At 34.9% G+C, this 19,024-nt stretch overlaps 1 protein-coding gene across 1 annotated transcript in view; it reads left to right on the top strand.

Moving 5' to 3' along the window:
• The window catches only part of ABCB5 (ATP binding cassette subfamily B member 5), a 142,719-nt gene that overhangs the window by 84,599 nt on the left and 39,096 nt on the right, over positions 1–19,024 (top strand). The window contains 4 exon segments of the mRNA XM_040472467.1: positions 10,507–10,650; positions 11,565–11,669; positions 11,846–11,923; positions 16,143–16,226. Coding sequence (XP_040328401.1) covers positions 10,507–10,650; positions 11,565–11,669; positions 11,846–11,923; positions 16,143–16,226 — 411 coding nt within the window.

The raw sequence follows: 19,024 nt of genomic DNA, 5'->3' as shown, positions 1-19,024 counted from the left end.
GACTTGACAGATATATTTAGAACTCTGCATCCCAAAGCAACAGAATATACTTTCTTCTCGAGTGCACATGGAACATTCTCCAAGATAGATCATATACTGGGTCACAAAACAGCCCTTCATAAGTTTACAAGAATTGAAATCATACCATGCATACTTTCAGACCACAATGCTATGAAGCTTGAAATCAACCACAGAAAAAAGTCTGGAAAACCCCCAAAAGCATGGAGGTTAAAGAACACCCTACTAACGAATGAGTGGGTCAACCAGGCAATTAGAGAAGAAGTTAAAAAATATATGGAAACAAACGAAAATGAAAATACAACAATCCAAACGCTTTGGGATGCAGCGAAGGCAGTCCTGAGAGGAAAATACATTGCAATCCAGGCCTATCTCAAGAAACAAGAAAAATCCCAAATACAAAATCTAACAGCACACCTAAAGGAAATAGAAGCAGAACAGCAAAGGCAGCCTAAACCCAGCAGAAGAAGAGAAATAATAAAGATCAGAGCAGAAATAAACAATATAGAATCTAAAAAAACTGTAGAGCAGATCAACGAAACCAAGAGTTGGTTTTTTGAAAAAATAAACAAAATTGACAAACCTCTAGCCAGGCTTCTCAAAAAGAAAAGGGAGATGACCCAAATAGATAAAATCATGAATGAAAATGGAATTATGACAACCAATCCCTCAGAGATACAAACAATTATCAGGGAATACTATGAAAAATTATATGCCAACAAATTGGACAACCTGGAAGAAATGGACAAATTCCTGAACACCCACACTCTTCCAAAACTCAATCAGGAGGAAATAGAAAGCTTGAACAGACCCATAACCAGCGAAGAAATTGAATCAGTTATCAAAAATCTCCCAACAAATAAGAGTCCAGGACCAGATGGCTTCCCAGGGGAGTTCTACCAGACGTTTAAAGCAGAGATAATACCTATCCTTCTCAAGCTATTCCAAGAAATAGAAAGGGAAGGGAAACTTCCAGACTCATTCTATGAAGCCAGTATGACTTTGATTCCTAAACCAGACAGAGACCCAGTAAAAAAAGAGAACTACAGGCCAATATCCCTGATGAATATGGATGCAAAAATTCTCAATAAGATACTAGCAAATCGAATTCAACGGCATATAAAAAGAATTATTCACCATGATCAAGTGGGATTCATTCCTGGGATGCAGAGCTGGTTCAACATTCGCAAATCAATCAACGTGATACATCACATTAACAAAAAAAAAGAGAAGAACCATATGATCCTGTCAATCGATGCAGAAAAGGCCTTTGACAAAATCCAGCACCCTTTCTTAATAAAAACCCTTGAGAAAGTCGGGATAGAAGGAACATACTTAAAGATCATAAAAGCCATTTATGAAAAGCCCACAGCTAACATCATCCTCAACGGGGAAAAACTGAGAGCTTTTTCCCTGAGATCAGGAACACGACAGGGATGCCCACTCTCACCGCTGTTGTTTAACATAGTGCTGGAAGTTCTAGCATCAGCAATCAGACAACAAAAGGAAATCAAAGGCATCAAAATTGGCAAAGATGAAGTCAAGCTTTCGCTTTTTGCAGATGACATGATATTATACATGGAAAATCCGACAGACTCCACCAAAAGTCTGCTAGAACTGATACATGAATTCAGCAAAGTTGCAGGATACAAAATCAATGTACCGAAATCAGTTGCATTCTTATACACTAACAATGAAGCAACAGAAAGACAAATAAAGAAACTGATCCCATTCACAATTGCACCAAGAAGCATAAAATACCTAGGAATAAATCTAACCAAAGATGTAAAGGATCTGTATGCTGAAAACTATAGAAAGCTTATGAAGGTAATTGAAGAAGATTTAAAGAAATGGAAAGACATTCCCTGCTCATGGATTGGAGGAATAAATATTGTCAAAATGTCAATACTACCCAAAGCTATCTACACATTCAATGCAATCTCAATCAAAATTGCACCAGCATTCTTCTCGAATCTAGAACAAGCAATCCTAAAATTCATATGGAACCACAAAAGGCCCCGAATAGCCAAAGTAATTTTGAAGAAGAAGACCAAAGCAGGAGGCATCACAATCCCAGACTTTAGCCTCTACTACAAAGCTGTCATCATCAAGACAGCTTGGTATTGGCACAAAAACAGACACATAGACCAATGGAATAGAATAGAAACCTCAGAACTAGACCCACAAACGTATGGCCAACTAATCTTTGACAAAGCAGGAAAGAACATCCAATGGAAAAAAGACAGTCTCTTTAACAAATGGTGCTGGGAGAACTGGACAGCAACATGCAGAAGGTTGAAACTAGACCACTTTCTCACACCATTCACAAAAATAAACTCAAAATGGATAAAGGACCTGAATGTGAGACAGGAAACCATCAAAACCTTAGAGGAGAAAGCAGGAAAAGACCTCTCTGACCTCAGCCGTAGCAATCTCTTACTCGACACATCCCCAAAGGCAAGGGAATTAAAAGCAAAAGTGAATTACTGGGACCTTATGAAGATAAAAAGCTTCTGCACAGCAAAGGAAACAACCAACAAAACGAAAAGGCAACCAACGGAATGGGAAAAGATATTTGCAAATGACATATCGGACAAAGGGCTAGTATCCAAAATCTATAAAGAGCTCACCAAACTCCACACCCGAAAAGCAAATAACCCAGTGAAGAAATGGGCAGAAAACATGAATAGACACTTCTCTAAAGAAGATATCCGGATGGCCAACAGGCACATGAAAAGATGTTCAGCGTCACTCCTTATCAGGGAAATACAAATCAAAACCACACTCAGGTATCACCTCACGCCAGTCAGAGTGGCCAAAATGAACAAATCAGGAGACTATAGATGCTGGAGAGGATGTGGAGAAACGGGAACCCTCTTGCACTGTTGGTGGGAATGCAAATTGGTGCAGCCGCTCTGGAAAGCAGTGTGGAGGTTCCTCAGAAAATTAAAAATAGACCTACCCTATGACCCAGCAATAGCACTGCTAGGAATTTATCCAAGGGACACAGGAGTACTGATGCATAGGGGCACTTGTACCCCAATGTTCATAGCAGCACTCTCAACAATAGCCAAATTATGGAAAGAGCCTAAATGTCCATCAACTGATGAATGGATAAAAAAATTGTGGTTTATATACACAATGGAATACTACGTGGCAATGAGAAAAAATGAAATATGGCCTTTTGTAGCAACGTGGATGGAACTGGAGAGTGTGATGCTAAGTGAAATAAGCCATACAGAGAAAGACAGATACCATATGGTTTCACTCTTATGTGGATCCTGAGAAACTTAACAGGAACCCATGGGGGAGGGGAAGGGAAAAAAAAAAAAAAAGAGGTTAGAGTGGGAGAGAGCCAAAGCATAAGAGACTGTTGAGAACTGAGAACAAACTAAGGGTTGATGGGGGTGAACAAACTAAGGGTTGATGGGGGTGGGAGGGAGGAGAGGGTGGGTGATGGGTATTGAGGAGGGCCCCTTTTGGGATGAGCACTGGGTGTTGTATGGAAACCAATTTGACAATAAATTTCATATATATATAAAAAAAATAATAATGCATGGATCAAAGAAGAAATCAAAAGAGAAATTCCAAAGTATTTTGAGCTGAATGAAAATGATGCCAAACATAATTAAAATGTACCCTATAATCCAGCAATTGTACTACTGGGTATTTACCCAAGGAATACAAAAATACTAATTCAAAGGAATATATGCACCCCAATGTTTATAGCTGCATTGTCTACAATTGCCAATTTATGAAAACACTGCAATTGTACATTAGTAAATGAATACTACTATGAATACATACATATACATACAATGGAATATGACTCCTCTATAAAAAAGAATGCAATCTGCCTTTTGCAATGTCATGGATGGAGCTAGAGACTATTATGCCAAGTAAAATAAGTCAGAGAAAGACAAATTCCCGTATGATTTAAGAAACAAAACAAATGAGTAAAGAGGTGGGGGGGGAAGGAAAGCAAGATAAAGAAAGGCAAACCAAAAAACAGACTCTTAACTATAGAGAACAAAGTGATGGTTACCAGACAGGAGATGGATGGGAAGTGGATTAAATAGGTGATGGAGATTAAGGCGTGCACTTGTCATGATGAGCACCAGATGATGTATGGAAGTGTTGAGTCACTATAATGTACACCTGAAACTAATATTACACTATATATTAACTAACTGAAATTTAAATAAAAACTTTTAAAAAATAAAAATAACTCCAGTTTAAAAAAAAAGTGAGATGAGGCTTAAAGTATTACTGAGAAAGAAATGTATACATAAAAAGAAAGATCTCAAATTAATAAACTTGCGCCTTAAGAAACTAGAAGGAAGAAGGTAATTATAAAGAAAAAAGTTGGGGCACCTGGGTGGCTCAGTTGGCTAAGCATCCCATTCTTGATCTCAGCTCAGATCATGATGTCATGGTCATGAGACTGAGCCCCAAGTGGGGCTCTGGTCTGAGCGTAGAGTCTGTTTTGAATTTTCTCTCCCCCTCTTTCTGCCCCTCACCCCACTTGCATGTGCTCTCACTCTCTCTCTCTCTCAAAATAAATAAGTTAACTTTTTTTTTAAATAAGAAAAAAAAATCAGTGAAATCCAAAACTGGTTATTTGAGAGCCTCAGTAAACTGAAAAACCACTGGACTGACTGAACAATTTAAGAAAGAAGATACAAATTACCAATATCAAGAATGAGCATGGTAACATCACTACAGGTTCTACCTATATTAAAAGAATAATAGGAGTGTCTGGGTGGCTCAGTCATTTAAGGATCTGACTCTTGATTTCAGCTCAGGTCATGATCTAAGGGTTGTGAGAGTTCCTCTCTGATCATGGAGCCTGCTTAAGATTCTCTCTTTCCCATGGAGCCTGGGTGGCTCATTTGGCTAAGCGTCCAACTTCAGCTCAGGTCATGATCTCACAGTCTGTGAGTTCAAGCTCTGCATTGGGCTCTGTGCTGACAGCTCAGAGCCTGGACCCTGCTTCAGATTCTGCGTCTGCCCCTCCCCTGTTCACACCTCTGTCTCTCTCTCTCTTTCTCTCAAAAGTAAATAAACATAAAAAAAAATTAGAAAAAAAAAGGAGAAAGATTCTCTTTCCCTCTCCTTCTGCCCCTCCCCAACTTACATGCATGCTCTCTCTCTCTCACATTCTCTCTCTCTCTCCCTCCTCTAAAGAATAAGATGATCTTATGAAAACATTTATGAAAATAAATCTTACAACTCAGATGAGATGGTCAAATTCTTTAAAAGACACAAACTACCAAAACCCGCTCAAAAATGAATTAATAACTTAATCTTATATCTATTAAAAAGAAATTAAATTTGTAGTGAAAACCTTTCCTTAAAGAAAACTTCAGGCCTAATTGTCTTAACTGGTGAATTCTACCAAACAGAAAATTGAAGAGACAAATATTCTATGAGACCAATCTTCTATGAGATTCTAAGAGATTCTCTCTTCTATGAGACCAATTCTATGAGACCAGTATTACTCTGGTATCAAAATTAGACAAAGATGTTACAAGAAAATAAGTTTATAGATAAATTTACTTCATGAACATAGATGGAAAACTTACTAACAAAATTTTAGGAAGTCTAATCAACAATATATAAAAAGAATACTATATCATCACCAACTAGGATTTATCTAAGGAGTACAAGTATGGCCTAACATTAAGAAATTAATGTGATACTTCTTATTAAGAAAAAAATAATCATCTCAATCAATGTATAAAATTCAGTTGACAAAATGCACTGTCTATTCCTGATAACTCTCAGCAAACCAGGAATTAAAAGAAATTTTCTCAACCTGATAAAAGGCATAAACAACAAATCTATAGCTAACATCACTCTCAATATGAGGGAACTAAAATCAAGAACAAGGCAAGGATGTACACTCTCACCACTTCTATTCAACATTGTGCCACAAGTTCCAGCCTGTGCAATAAGGCCAGAAAATAAAAGGCATCCAAATAGGAAAGAAAGATAGAAAACTGTCTTTCTTCACAGACAACATGACTATCTATATAAATAATCCTATAGAATGCACCAAAAAGAAAGTACAAAAATCAAAAAATAGGAATTGAAATTTTAAAAATAATTTCATGTACAATATTGTCAAAAATATGAAATACTTAGGGATAAATTTGATAAAAGATTATAAGATCCATGCACTGAAATATATAAAATATTACTAAGAAAAATGAAAGGAGACCTAAATAAGTTGAGGAATATACTATGTACATAAATAAGAAGAGTCAATATCATTGAGGCATCTGTTCTCTCCAAATTGATCTATAGGTTCAAGGCAATACCAATCAATATTTCAGCAGGCTTTTTTGTAGAATTTGACAAACTGATTATAAATGAAAATTCAAAAGGATAAAATAATCAAAACAACTTTGAAAAAGAACAAAGTTGGAGAATTTGTACTACCTAATTCCAATTCTTAATATACAGCTATATTAAAATAGATCAATAGAGCGGAATAGAGTTAAGAAATAAACCCACACACAGATGGTCAATTGTATTTAGACAAAAATACAGTAAAGGCAATTGAATAATTAATGTATGGTCTTTTCAAGAAATGATGCTATAGCTGTATCAACAATATACAAAATAATCATCTTCAATCCTTGTCTCAGATCACAGATTAAAATTAACTCAAAATGGATTACAGAATTTACTATAAAACCTAAAATTCAAAAACTTCCATAAGAAAATCCAGTAGGAAAACCTTAGCAAAGATTTCTTAGATGCAACACCAGAAGCACAATTCATAAAAGAGAAAAAAAAACATGATAAATTAGACTTCACCAAAATCAAGACCTTTGCTATTTGTAAAATGCTTTTAAGAGATGAAAAGATAGGCCATAATCTGAGAGAAAACATTTATGAGTCACATATCTAATAAAGGACTTGTGTCCAAAATATACAAAAACTCCCAAAGCACAATAATAAGAATACCAACAACCCAGTTGGAAAAATGGGCAAAAGGAGCATTTGGGTGGTTTAGTCAGTTGGGCGTCTCACTCTTGATTTCAGCTCTGGTCGTGATCCCAGGGTCATAGGATCGATCCTTGCACCAGGCTCTACATTAAGGCTTCGTGCTGAGTGTGGAGCCTGCTTGAGATTCTCTCTCTCTCCCACTGCCCATCTCCCCTGCTCACTTTTTCCTTCTCTGGCTCTTAAAAAAAAATAAAAAAGAGAAAAGAAAAAGAAAAATGGGCAAAATATTTGAATAGACATTTTACCAAAGAAGATGTGCATATGGAAAACAAGCACACAAAAAGATGCCAAACATCATTAGTAATTAGAGAAGTGCAAATTAAACTCATAATTGAGATATCATGACACACCATTACAATGGTGGAAACTAAAAAGACTGACTCTAGCAAGTGTTGGCAGTGATATGTAGCCAGTAGCATTCCATATTTTGCTAGTGGGAATACAAAATGGCAAACTCACTTTGGAAAACAGTTTGGCAATTTCTTAAAGAATTAAACATACATCTACTATCTGATCCAAGCATTCTTTTTCTAGGTATTTACCTGAAAGAAATTAAATCATGTGTCCACACAAAGTCTTGAATATGAATATTCATAGCAGTTTTACTTGTAATAGCCCAAAACTGGGAATGACCTAAATTCATATCAAGAGGTGACTGAATATATAAATTGTGGTATATTCATACAATGGAATACCATTCACCAATAAAAATAATGAAATGTTAATTTATTCAGTATTATGAATAAATCTCAAAGCAATTATGTTGAGCAAAAGAAGCCAGAGGAAAAAAGAATACATACTGTATGATTTCATTTATATAAAATTTTAGGAAATGAAAAATAATATGTAGTAACAGCATGCCCGTGATTATAGGAGAAGAGGGTTGGCAGCTGAGAGGTGTGGGAGAGGGGGATTACAAAAGGCTGTAGGAAACTTCTAGAGGTAGTGGATATGTTCATTATCTTGACTGTGGTAATGGTTTCATGGGTGTGTAGTTATGTCTAAACTTACCAAGTTCTACATTTTAAACATATACAGCCTGTTATATGAAGACTATAATAACTCATTATAGCTCTAAAATACATGAAATTAGGGGTGCCTAGGTGGCTCCTTTGGTTGAGCATCCAACTCTTGATCTTGGCTCTGGTCATGATCTTACAGTTTGTGGATTTGAGCCCCATGTTGGGCTCTGTAGTGACAGTGCAGAACCTCCTTGGGCTTCTCTCTCTCCCTCTGTCTCTCTGCCTCTCTGTCTGTCTGTCTGTCTCTCTCTCTCTCTCTCTCTGTCTTAAGATAAATAAATGAACTTATAAAAAATAAAATAAAATGTATGAAATTTAAAATTCTTTAGGAAGGTTTGTTTAACTTTTTAAAGCCCTTCTGTATCTCTTTACAAAATGCCTATAATTTCATATATTTTTATATCAGATTCTCTTAAAACATGTAATAACCTATAACATATTTACATAACATAGAAACTCATGATCTTACTTTCATTTTGTTCTTATCTTTATTCTTTTCTATCTTTATAACATTATTTCAGTAACACTCATTTAACCTGTTATTGTATATTTTTCAAAAGGTAAAAGATACATTATTCTGTAGGAGTGAGATAGCCCTCCTACATTTATTGTCTCTAATTTACTGGTACTATGTTCTGGCACACACTAAGTCTTAGTTTCATTGCAAAATGAGGCAATTTTATAAAGAATTTGACAGAAAATCTGTGCTCAGTGCTTGACAGAGTTGGTGTGCAACTTTTTAAATTTCTGTATATTCTGAGGCACCTGGGGGGCTCAGTTGGGTAAGCATCCAACTTCAGCTCAGGTCATGATCTCACAGTTTATAAATTCAAGCCCCCCATCAGGCTCTGTGCTGATAGCTGGAGCCTAGAGCCTGCTTCAAATTCTGTGTCTTCCTCTCTTTCTGCCTCTCCCCTGCTCACACTGTCTCTCTCTCTCAAAAATAAACATTAATTTTTTTTAATAAAATTTTTCAAAAAATAAAAAATGAAATACATTTCTGTATATTGGACAGTCACCTAACTGAAAAGTGAGGCTTTTTGTGATGATGATCTTCAGAAAACTTCAGAAAGGAAATAGATTATTCAGTAACCCAATATAATTGTGGTTTACCCATCCTAAAAATAGACCATAAATACCTTAGAACTTTAAAAGTTCTATTGTTCAAACAAAAGAGTTTACATTATAGTTGCCAGACTAAGATTAACACAAGAATTACAGACTATTTTATAATCATTCCCGAAGAATTCTCCTGTTATTAGGTTCACAGATGTCATTACTTCTAGAGTGAATGCCAAGAGACGATTTTAACATATGAAATGCCTAGGGACACCTGGGTGGCTCAGTCAGGTAATTGTCCAACTTCAGTTCAGGTCATGATCTCACGGTTCGTGAGTTCAAGTCCTGCATCGGGTTCTGCGCTGACAGCACAGCTTTAGATTCTCTATCTTCTTCTCTCTGCCCCTCCCCAATTTGTGCTCTCTCTCATTAGGTGTCTCAAAAATAAGTAAACATAAAAACATTTTTTTAATTAAAATAAAAAAGAAATGCCTAGTAGTTTGCTGTCTACTTTCCTATTCAAAATAATTACTCACTACAAAACCGTAAGATATTTTAGATTTCTGAAATAAATCCACTATGCATGCTGGACAAGAGTAAAGAGAAATCATTATCATATTATTTATCCTCTGATCATTGTGACCGCTACCTCTCCACTGGGAGGGCTGACAGAATGGTTACTTGCATTGTCCTTTCTCTGTATAAAACCTAGGATTTTGCATCATATAATCCTTCTTCTGTAATAATACTGAGTTAAGCTTAATTCTAAAAACAATCCAAGAAGATAGGAAATGATATCATCCCCCTTGGAAAGATGAGGAAACTGAGGCTTGGTAAGTTTAAGTGGTATGCTCAGATATTGCAGCATTTTATTTACAAATGGGAACCCCAAAACAAGCTTTAAATTAAGATATTAGATAAATGTTTCTGTCAATAAGTCATGAAACTAGAAAACTTTCAAGCTTGAAATGCTAGCTAGTAAAATTCTTGCTTTCTGTCTTGCTTCATTTCTACCTAGATTTTTGTCTTATCTTAGGGTATAATATTCCATCTAGTTTAACAGGAATAAAGAAAATATGACTGTCATTTCTTCAGTGAGTCTTAGCTGTCAGAACTTGTGAGTTAATCTGTAATTTTTAAATGATAGTAACAGTGAAATACCAAAAGGATAAATTGCTCAGAGAGTCACTTTGGGATAAGATTCCTGTATGTGTTGAGGACATCAGGTAATATGGGTGGTGAAATTTTTCTAAGATATATTCTACTTTTACTCTTGTCTCCTAATTATATTTGATATTTTACATTATTGGTTCTGTTTAAGATTGGTTAACTTCTCTAGGTTCCATTACGCTCTCAAACTGAGGTTTTAACCAAAGTATTTTATTCATAGACAAGTCTTCCTGAAGTTTCTATGTTAAAAATTTTTAAATTAAACAAGTCTGAATGGCTTTCTGTGGTCCTGGGGACATTGGCTTCTATTCTAAATGGAGCTGTTCATCCAGTATTTTCCATCATCTTTGCAAAAATCATAACTGTAAGTAAAGCTAATTTGCTAATATTTTTAACAATTTTAAACAAAGTGTAGCCTGAGAGAACAGACCTGATGTACTTTGACTCAGCAATAGGGAAATTGGGACTTGTGGTGGGTCACCCATAGTGTGGGATCCATGATAGGAAGGTTAACTAATGTTCTCAGGGGATAAGCCAGCCTCTATTGTGAAGTCTTGGCTGGGCCTTGTTGACTGGGCAATCAGTAAAGAAATTACTTTGTTTTCTAATTTTGACTCCACTGCCGTATCAGCATTCCAAAGCACTGAAGCAATAAAATAGACAAAGACGACTACTCTTCTTTCAACTAGTCCAAACAATGGCCATTTTTTATTACCAGTCAGCTCACGAGGGAGAGGAAATAACAAGAGCTTGGGATTGTGCTGAGGGACTCAGGAGAGTTGCTGGATTCAAGGACTGAGCCACGTTAAGTCTTCAGTCCCAGATTTGCACAGCTATGCTGTGTCAACATAGATGCCAATATATGTATAATTACTAATTATAGGAACAATTTATAGGGACATGTATAAAGACCTCACACTGCAGGTCAATACCTTAAATAAAATAATATTAAGAAACCTAAGTTATTAGCAGTTAATAGAAATAGTAATTCAAACAAACTGGTAGTTTCTTTGAAAATATACTGTGATAATCTCATTGTCTGATCTCATATTTACATAGCCTAAGTGAGAAAATTGACAGCAAATCATTTTTTTATCATATGTAATGAATGTAGTGAATAGAATAATGGTGCAGTTCTTTTCCCCAGGAAATGTATATATAATCTTTTTCTTATGTTGAAATTCAGTCAAAAATTCCTGATGGATAGACGTTTTAGTTTTTCCTCTTTCTTTTGTATTTTCTTCCAATAACCTGAATAAAAAATCTGTTTTTTCTCAGATGTTTGAAAATGATGATAAAACCACATTAAAGCATGATTCAGAGATTTATTCCATGATATTTGTGATTTTGGGTGTTATTTGCTTTGTCAGTTGTTTCATTCAGGTAAGCTTTTAATGAATTAAACAAGTTTGAACATGAGTACTTTTTATGTCATCCTCTCTGAGTTGAAAATAACAACAAAATATAATAAAGTATAAATAAGTAAATATAGTAATTAACTGTTACAAAGAAATAGAAAAAAGAGTTAAGAATAAATATACCTTTCTTTTGTTTTCCAGGGATTATTTTATGGCAGAGCAGGGGAAATTTTAACCATGAGATTAAGACATTTGGCATTTAAAGCCATGTTATATCAGGTCAGTGTTTCATTTATCTTATTTAAAATGTGTTCTTAAATATTCTTGTAGTTTTTCAAGTCAATTTCTTCACATAATCTTTCCTTTGATCCTTTGAAAGCGTGCTTTTTGTGCTCCCATCAACACCTGACATTAGAATTCTTAGTTTATTTTTCTAATAGAAGCAAGTCCAAAATTGTTGTGTTTGAAAATACAACTTACAGAAAACAATATTTAGAGCCCATTCCTTTTTCCTTGCGTTTATCTTGACAAATCTTTTTTTTTTTTTAATGGATAATGTAGTGTACTAGGATCAGATTGAAAGACCAAATGAAAACTGAAAAGAAGAATTAAGAGCTACAGTATATTGGGGAACATCTTTTAAAAGGAGGAGTTAATTCCTCTAGTTATCATCCATGTGCACTGCTTAAGTTTCCTCACTCCCCACTTCTGAAAGCAGTCAGTCTCTCTGTCCTCATCAGAAGAGTCCTGAATTCAGGTAGCAGTCCAGCTGGAGGGTTGGCCTGCCATATATAGATGATCAGTCATACCTGTGAAATAACTAAAAATAGGTAGATCAAGTAGTAATCTTGAGAAGTGAGTCTTAGGGGCAAATGGCAGGAATGTCTCAGATTGACACTTCTAAAATTCTTTCAGGAGGCTGAGATGTATTGGGTTCCCTGAAAGCCGGTAATCATTTGGAGCCCTTCATCATACTTTCTGTCACCAGAGCTCCCTGTGCAAGAGCAAATAGCTTCCTGCCAAGTTCATTTCTTGTCAGAAATAGAATTACTGTCACACCAGCTGAGTTGTCAAAACCAGTTTTTACCTCTTGTGACTTTTAGCAGTAGCGCTCAGAGGACTGCCGCGTAACAAAATGCCCAGGCCTTTGTGCTCTTGGGAAACTACAAGATACAAAATTCAACCCCACTAGTGCAAGGTTTCCCATAGCAACTTGATGCTCTGAAGAGGTTGATGCCTGACATTCTGGTCAAAGGCCTATCAGAGATAATTGGAGACTCTCCTTAAGCCAGAAAAAAATCTATTTGAGGGATTATAAAACCAGTGAATGCCTGCACAACTCACTCAAGCTAAACTTGTACTTTAATTTTTTTTTTTACTTGTGAACATTTTATGTCTTTACCTCAAATCTTTGAAATAAAGTGGAATTTTAATTAGCTAATCAAAATTTCATACTTATTGACAGTTTCTGCTCATTTTTGTTTTTCTTTATGAGTTTATATGTTTCCATATTCAAGGAAATTTATTTTTAATTTCTAGGGATTTTCGACAGTGTTCTCTGAATGTCTGAATGTTTTGAACAAAAGAATATATAACTTAACCAAACATTACTTTGAACTGCCTTTCTAGAGATTCAGTGTGCTTTTGGTAGAAGAGTCTCAAGTCCAGCACCCAGTTTAATTAGTGGTTATTGTTAATCCAGTATCTTGATGGTTAATACTAGACATTAATCCTCTTCTTAATGTTAGTCAAGTGAATAGCTGGATAGTAACACTCTAGGCTAAAGTAGCTTCTGCCCATAAGAAGCCCCCAGTTTTTAAGCCAAAAACTCTGGTCCTGCAAAAATACACACAAAGATACACATAGAAACTCTGCACTATTCATCAGATGTTATTATATTCCCCCATAAATTCAACTCAGCCCCTTCCAGCTGATTGTTTGTTTTCCCTCTGTATCCTTCAGCATTCTTTTTTGTTTCTTGTCTTTGCTTTCTTAAAATGGAGGGGGAACAATAGGATATTTGGCCTTTTCTTTATAAATATCTTCCCCATTTCAGTTTTGTCTATAGTAAGGGGTGCTCCCAATGTGCAGTTTAGCCTAACTCTTATTACCTGTGTTGTTGTCCTAAGGCTTTCTAAGGCTTAAAAAGCATGCTGAGACTTGTGTTGTTTTTATAACTAGTTTGGAACCTCATTTGAGGTAGAAGTATTTATGGAATCAGGTGTGGTCTTTTTATAGGTATAAAATCTGTATTTTATTTGATTAGTTGACATCCTTCCACTTGAAAAGAATGTTCTAAGTGTTGCTGACTTCAATGGTTGTAAATAATTCATTGTTCAAAGCTAAATTTATATTTCCTAATGATAAATATTGACCTGTAGATCTGTTGGGTTTGTGAACAGATACGTATTTTTGCCTGTTTCTCTTTACATTAGATTGGCTAGGGCTTCTTTGGGGGGTCTTTAAATCATGAGATGATAGAATTAATGGTAAGCACTAAGGGATCTCAAAAAGCTATTTCCAAAAGCTTTTGAGGTATTAAGTCCTGACACAGGAGAAACGGGTAATGAAACTCAACTGTAATGCTTTAGTTCAGTGGGAGATAGAACAGGATAGTTGAATAAAACCTCTGGCATTTGGTTGCATAGGTTCAAATCCTGGCCTTAGCACTTGCCAGCTATGTGGCCTTGGGCAAGTTATTTAATCTCTCAGTACCTCAGTTTCCTCATTTATAAAATATGGATATTCATAGTATCTACCTCATACAGTTATGATGATTGATTGAGAAAATACATACCAAATGTGTAGGCATCATAGTGTTATTGTATTTTTTACTTCTAGCGTATTACTGACAGGGAAAAAAATGGATTTACTACTATCAAAAAACCTGATAGCCTTACTTACAATCATTTTACCATCAGAAAAAGAGAAAGCAAGCCAAATTTTATTTGACACCAGCTATGTTCCAGAAACTCTTAAATGTTTTAGCACATATGGCATATGCTGGAATACAGTGCCTAGAGTACACAATACTGACTTTGTTGGAAAGTAATTTTGGACATTTTGCTGATTGAAGATCAGATAATGACTAAGACTAGTCACATATATATACTATACCTAGTGTGTTATAGGAAGATACTCTAGAATCAAGAATGTAATATTCCATAATAAATTATCTTTCTACATTTTTACTTTATATTGTATCTAAAAATTCTTTGTGTGTTCCATACCGTGTTTAAATAAAGAAATAATTAGAAAATGTAAAGTTTATCTTAATTTTTTTTTAGTATAACAATAAAAAAAAACAGGTAATGTCTTCCAGTTCAAGAATGCTATAGTTATTATCATTGCTGATGTATGTTCACAATATGTTAGGCTCATGAGTGGGGCTGTGTTTTCAAAGGGACAATTGGTAGTGCAGATTGTGATTTCTGTAGGATGCCCTTTTGGGCATCTTGGACCCTCAACTCTTTGGGACAGCTTCCCAATGCAAGGGCTTACAGAGTAGTGCTGTCATGCTGGGGTTGTGCCCACCCTTTCTCTTGTCATATTCCTCCATGGGAACTTTCTTCTCACATAACTGTATGATTAATGCACAGCCTTCTATCTGTTATGCTTTTTTTTCCTTAGTTGCCTGAAACATGTAACCTAGGTGTCAGGGCTCTGGCTGAGCTGTAAGCCAACAATTCTTTGGCTTTTCACTTACTAAAAATAAGTCATTTTTCAGAGACAGGCTCCATATGATTTTAATCCACAAGAGATCTAAGTGGTTTGAGTAAGTGGGAGGAAACATTCAATAGCTAATAAAAGGAAATCAGAATGCCTCAGGTTGAGAACTGCTAAGAAGTGCTATCTCTATTTGCTGTTGAAAATGAAATTGGCTATAATGTTATGCTTTTATTGCTTGTATTTTTGACCTATCTCCTTCAGATTGCATGCTTCTTGGCCACAGGGGTTTTACATCAGCCTCTTTGCCTCTTTAGCCTCTCGCAATGCCCAGTGGTTATAGGATCTCAGGAGTAATATGAAGTATCAGGGAAAATCTTGCCTAAGTGGGTCCTAAAGAGGAGATAGACTTTTTATCATTAATCAGTTTAGATAGAGAGCTGTGGAAATATTTCTAAATCATGTTGTGCATTACCTTTTTAAGTAGTCTGCTCTTCACTGAAATTACAACTTACTTAGTGGTTCAAAATGACCATTTTTGATGTTGATTATTATACAGTACTGTAGCATTGGTAATGGTTCCAAGATATTGGGCTTACATTCTTCATTTTGTATCTAAGTATAGATCTTTGTGAAGTAAGAAACAAAAGTCATTTGATCCATACTATTTATAAGAATTAAATACCTGTGAGTGAGGGAGAAGGTAAATGTCTTCTGACTTAGAGCAGAATCATAAATCAGAGAACAATCTTTTTGATAACAATGTTTGGTTTGTTTTGTTTTGTTTTGTCTTGTTTTTGATAACCGTATATTAATTCTCCTTTTTCTCTAGGATATTTCCTGGTTTGATGATAAGGAAAACAGCACAGGAGCCTTGACAACAATATTAGCCATGGATATAGCACAAATCCAAGGAGTATGTACATTGTTTTTATTTTTAAATGGAGTTGTATTCTGTGTGTATGTGTACACACATACATACCTGTACACACACATGTGTCAGTGCGTATTTGTGAGCTATACTAAGATTACCCACATCTTTAAGGGGACCAGGCAAGTCTCAAGACTAACTGGGAGCTCTCAATAAAGGAAAGAGGGAAACCTTTCAGTTCTGGATATTTTTAACAAAACAAAACAAAACAAAAAAAAAGATTTCATTGAATGACTACATTGTATACCTGAAACTAATAATAACATTGTATGTCAACTATATATATTCATATAAAAAAATAGGGAAAAAAAGATTTAGCAATTGTAATAGGATAACCGGAGGACTAAAGAAGATACTACAAATGAGTTAGAGAAAAGAGCTCTGAATTAAATAGTAAGACTAGAAAAAGTAACAAAATGAAAACACACACACACAATTTAGAAGTTTTAATAAAAGAAGAAAGTGTAGTTTTTCCTTCTAAGAGTAGATTTGTATTACCAAATAATAGAACAAGTTGGTTACAGTTAATATTCATGTGCATCCATAATGGTTTGCAAAACTAATGTTTTGATGTAGAAAGAGTTCAAGAGGAAAAGTGGCATCATCTTTTTTTTTTTTTTCTGAACTCTTTTCATTATTTGGAAGACAATGCCCTAAATTTATTAGATAGAATTTAAATTTTAAAATAGGGGCACCTGGGTGGCTCAGTCGGTTAATCACCTGGGTGGCTGAGGTCATGATCTCCTGGTTCATGGGTTCGAGCCCTGCATGGGGCCCTGTGTGACAGCACAGAGCCTGGAGTCTGCTTCAGATTCTATGTCTCCCTCTCTCTCTGCCCCTCCCCTGCTCGTTCTCTGTCGTTCTCTGTCTCTCAAAAATAAATAAACGTTAAAAAAAAATTTAATTTTTTTAAATAAGGCTAAGGAATCAATTTTACTTGCATAAGTGGAAAAAATCATGAATAATATTCACTTAATAGTTAAGTAAGGAGCGTAGCATTAATCTTACATAGCATAATAGAATGACAATTTCTATGTTTAGGAATTGTAGGGTTCACTTATTAGGCAGAAATATCCCTATAATTCCAGTAGAATCCCCATTCCACAAAATTTGCCATTTTTTTTTCTTTTTCTTTACTGTGCTCTTTTTTTCTTACTATCTATCATTCAACATTTTTACAATCCCAGTGAAATTCTGCTAGCAGCCATATTTAATATATATTATATCATCTCTTTTAGCAAGTATTTGCTTCAGCCAAAAGAACAAATTAGAACTGAAAGACCAACATTACTTTCCTTACATTCATTAGTTGTTTTTAACAAATAGTGTTGTCTTTCATTGAGAAAAATTAATGAAAACATTTGTCAGCCTGATTGCTTACAAGCATCTGACTAATTCTGTTTGATCACTGGAAACTTTCTTGTTCCAATTTGTAAATGTTGGTCTCATAATAATTTCTGGGCAAGTAAGACCATTTGCATTGAATAAAAAGTAATAGCTAAAGAATAAATGATTGAATTACTGATGGCAGATTTTAAAGCTGTTGAATTTAGAAAGCAGAATAAGAAAAGAAGTTTTGTAAGAATAAGTCTATGTCTACTACCATGTAATTAATTCACACAAACACTTGCTTTGCAATATAAAGATAGGTTCATATCTAACTTGAATGGATACTCTTTCTGCAGAAGGAAGAATTATTTACCAATCCTGTTTATCTACTATGTATTTTCTCACAAACACACACTAGACTAGAGATGAATTAGGAAATAATTATTCGGGGTCATATTTCCTATTGTATCAATTTAAGGCATATTCCATTTCAGTTTCTTCATCATGTAATTTCAGTTAAATTTTATTTTATCATACATATTAGCATAAGTGTCCACAAACTAGCTCCTTAATAATAGTAAATATTATTTTGTAACCTTTACTAATGGCCAAAAATATATACACCCTTAGCCATTTTTAGAAACTCTGGTACTATGAGAGTCATGAGAAAAACATGTTAGTAAAATAAAGTCATGGAACAACATGATTCCTGAAATAGTTTACTGAATACAACCAATTTAACTGATATTATTTCAGCCCAAGGTTATGGCTTATTGCCATACATCTGTCAACAGACTATTTTCTGTGTAACATATAGTGTTATTAAAGGTACAAAGCCATTTTAGATTCCTTGGGAATCTAGGTTCCACAAAATTACAAGGTATTATTTCTGTATATTTTAGCAACCCCTTTTCATCACCCAAAATTGTTACCTCATTTTTGTCCACAAGAAAGTGTGTTATTCATGCCACAATGTGCACTTGATATACCACTGACAGATACAATGTTAGTTCCAAGAATTCTTCTCATCAGAACTATAATTATATAGCCCCAAGAAATCATAAAAACTTCATTTATTAATTCCAAGAACCAGATGAATTGATTAGGTAGAACTAGAATATCATTCCCTGGACAGGAGTGACCTCATTTCCTGATTTAACTTTTTGACATAGGAAGTATATAAAAACAGTTTGATATTTTTTGTGATTCAAAAAATGTTAGCAATCATCAAAATGACTTTACCATAGTATAACATTGGCAAGTAATTGTTGTTTTGCCTTACCACTCTAGGTTGAATTCATTAAGAAACATTACCAAGTCTACAGCAAAAGCTAATATCCAAAGCCAGAGTGGTTAAAGGTAGTTCTTGTAAAGGAAAATTTCAGTCTCAACCCTGAACTCAAAATATTTCAGTGAAACCTTATCATTGCTAAACCCTCAAACTGTTGTGTGGT

The sequence above is a fragment of the Herpailurus yagouaroundi genome, unplaced genomic scaffold, assembly GCF_014898765.1.
Source record: "Herpailurus yagouaroundi ecotype Mexico unplaced genomic scaffold, PumYag 100, whole genome shotgun sequence".
Lineage (NCBI taxonomy): Eukaryota > Metazoa > Chordata > Mammalia > Carnivora > Felidae > Herpailurus > Herpailurus yagouaroundi.
This window is presented reverse-complemented; position numbering and strand designations above follow the sequence as displayed.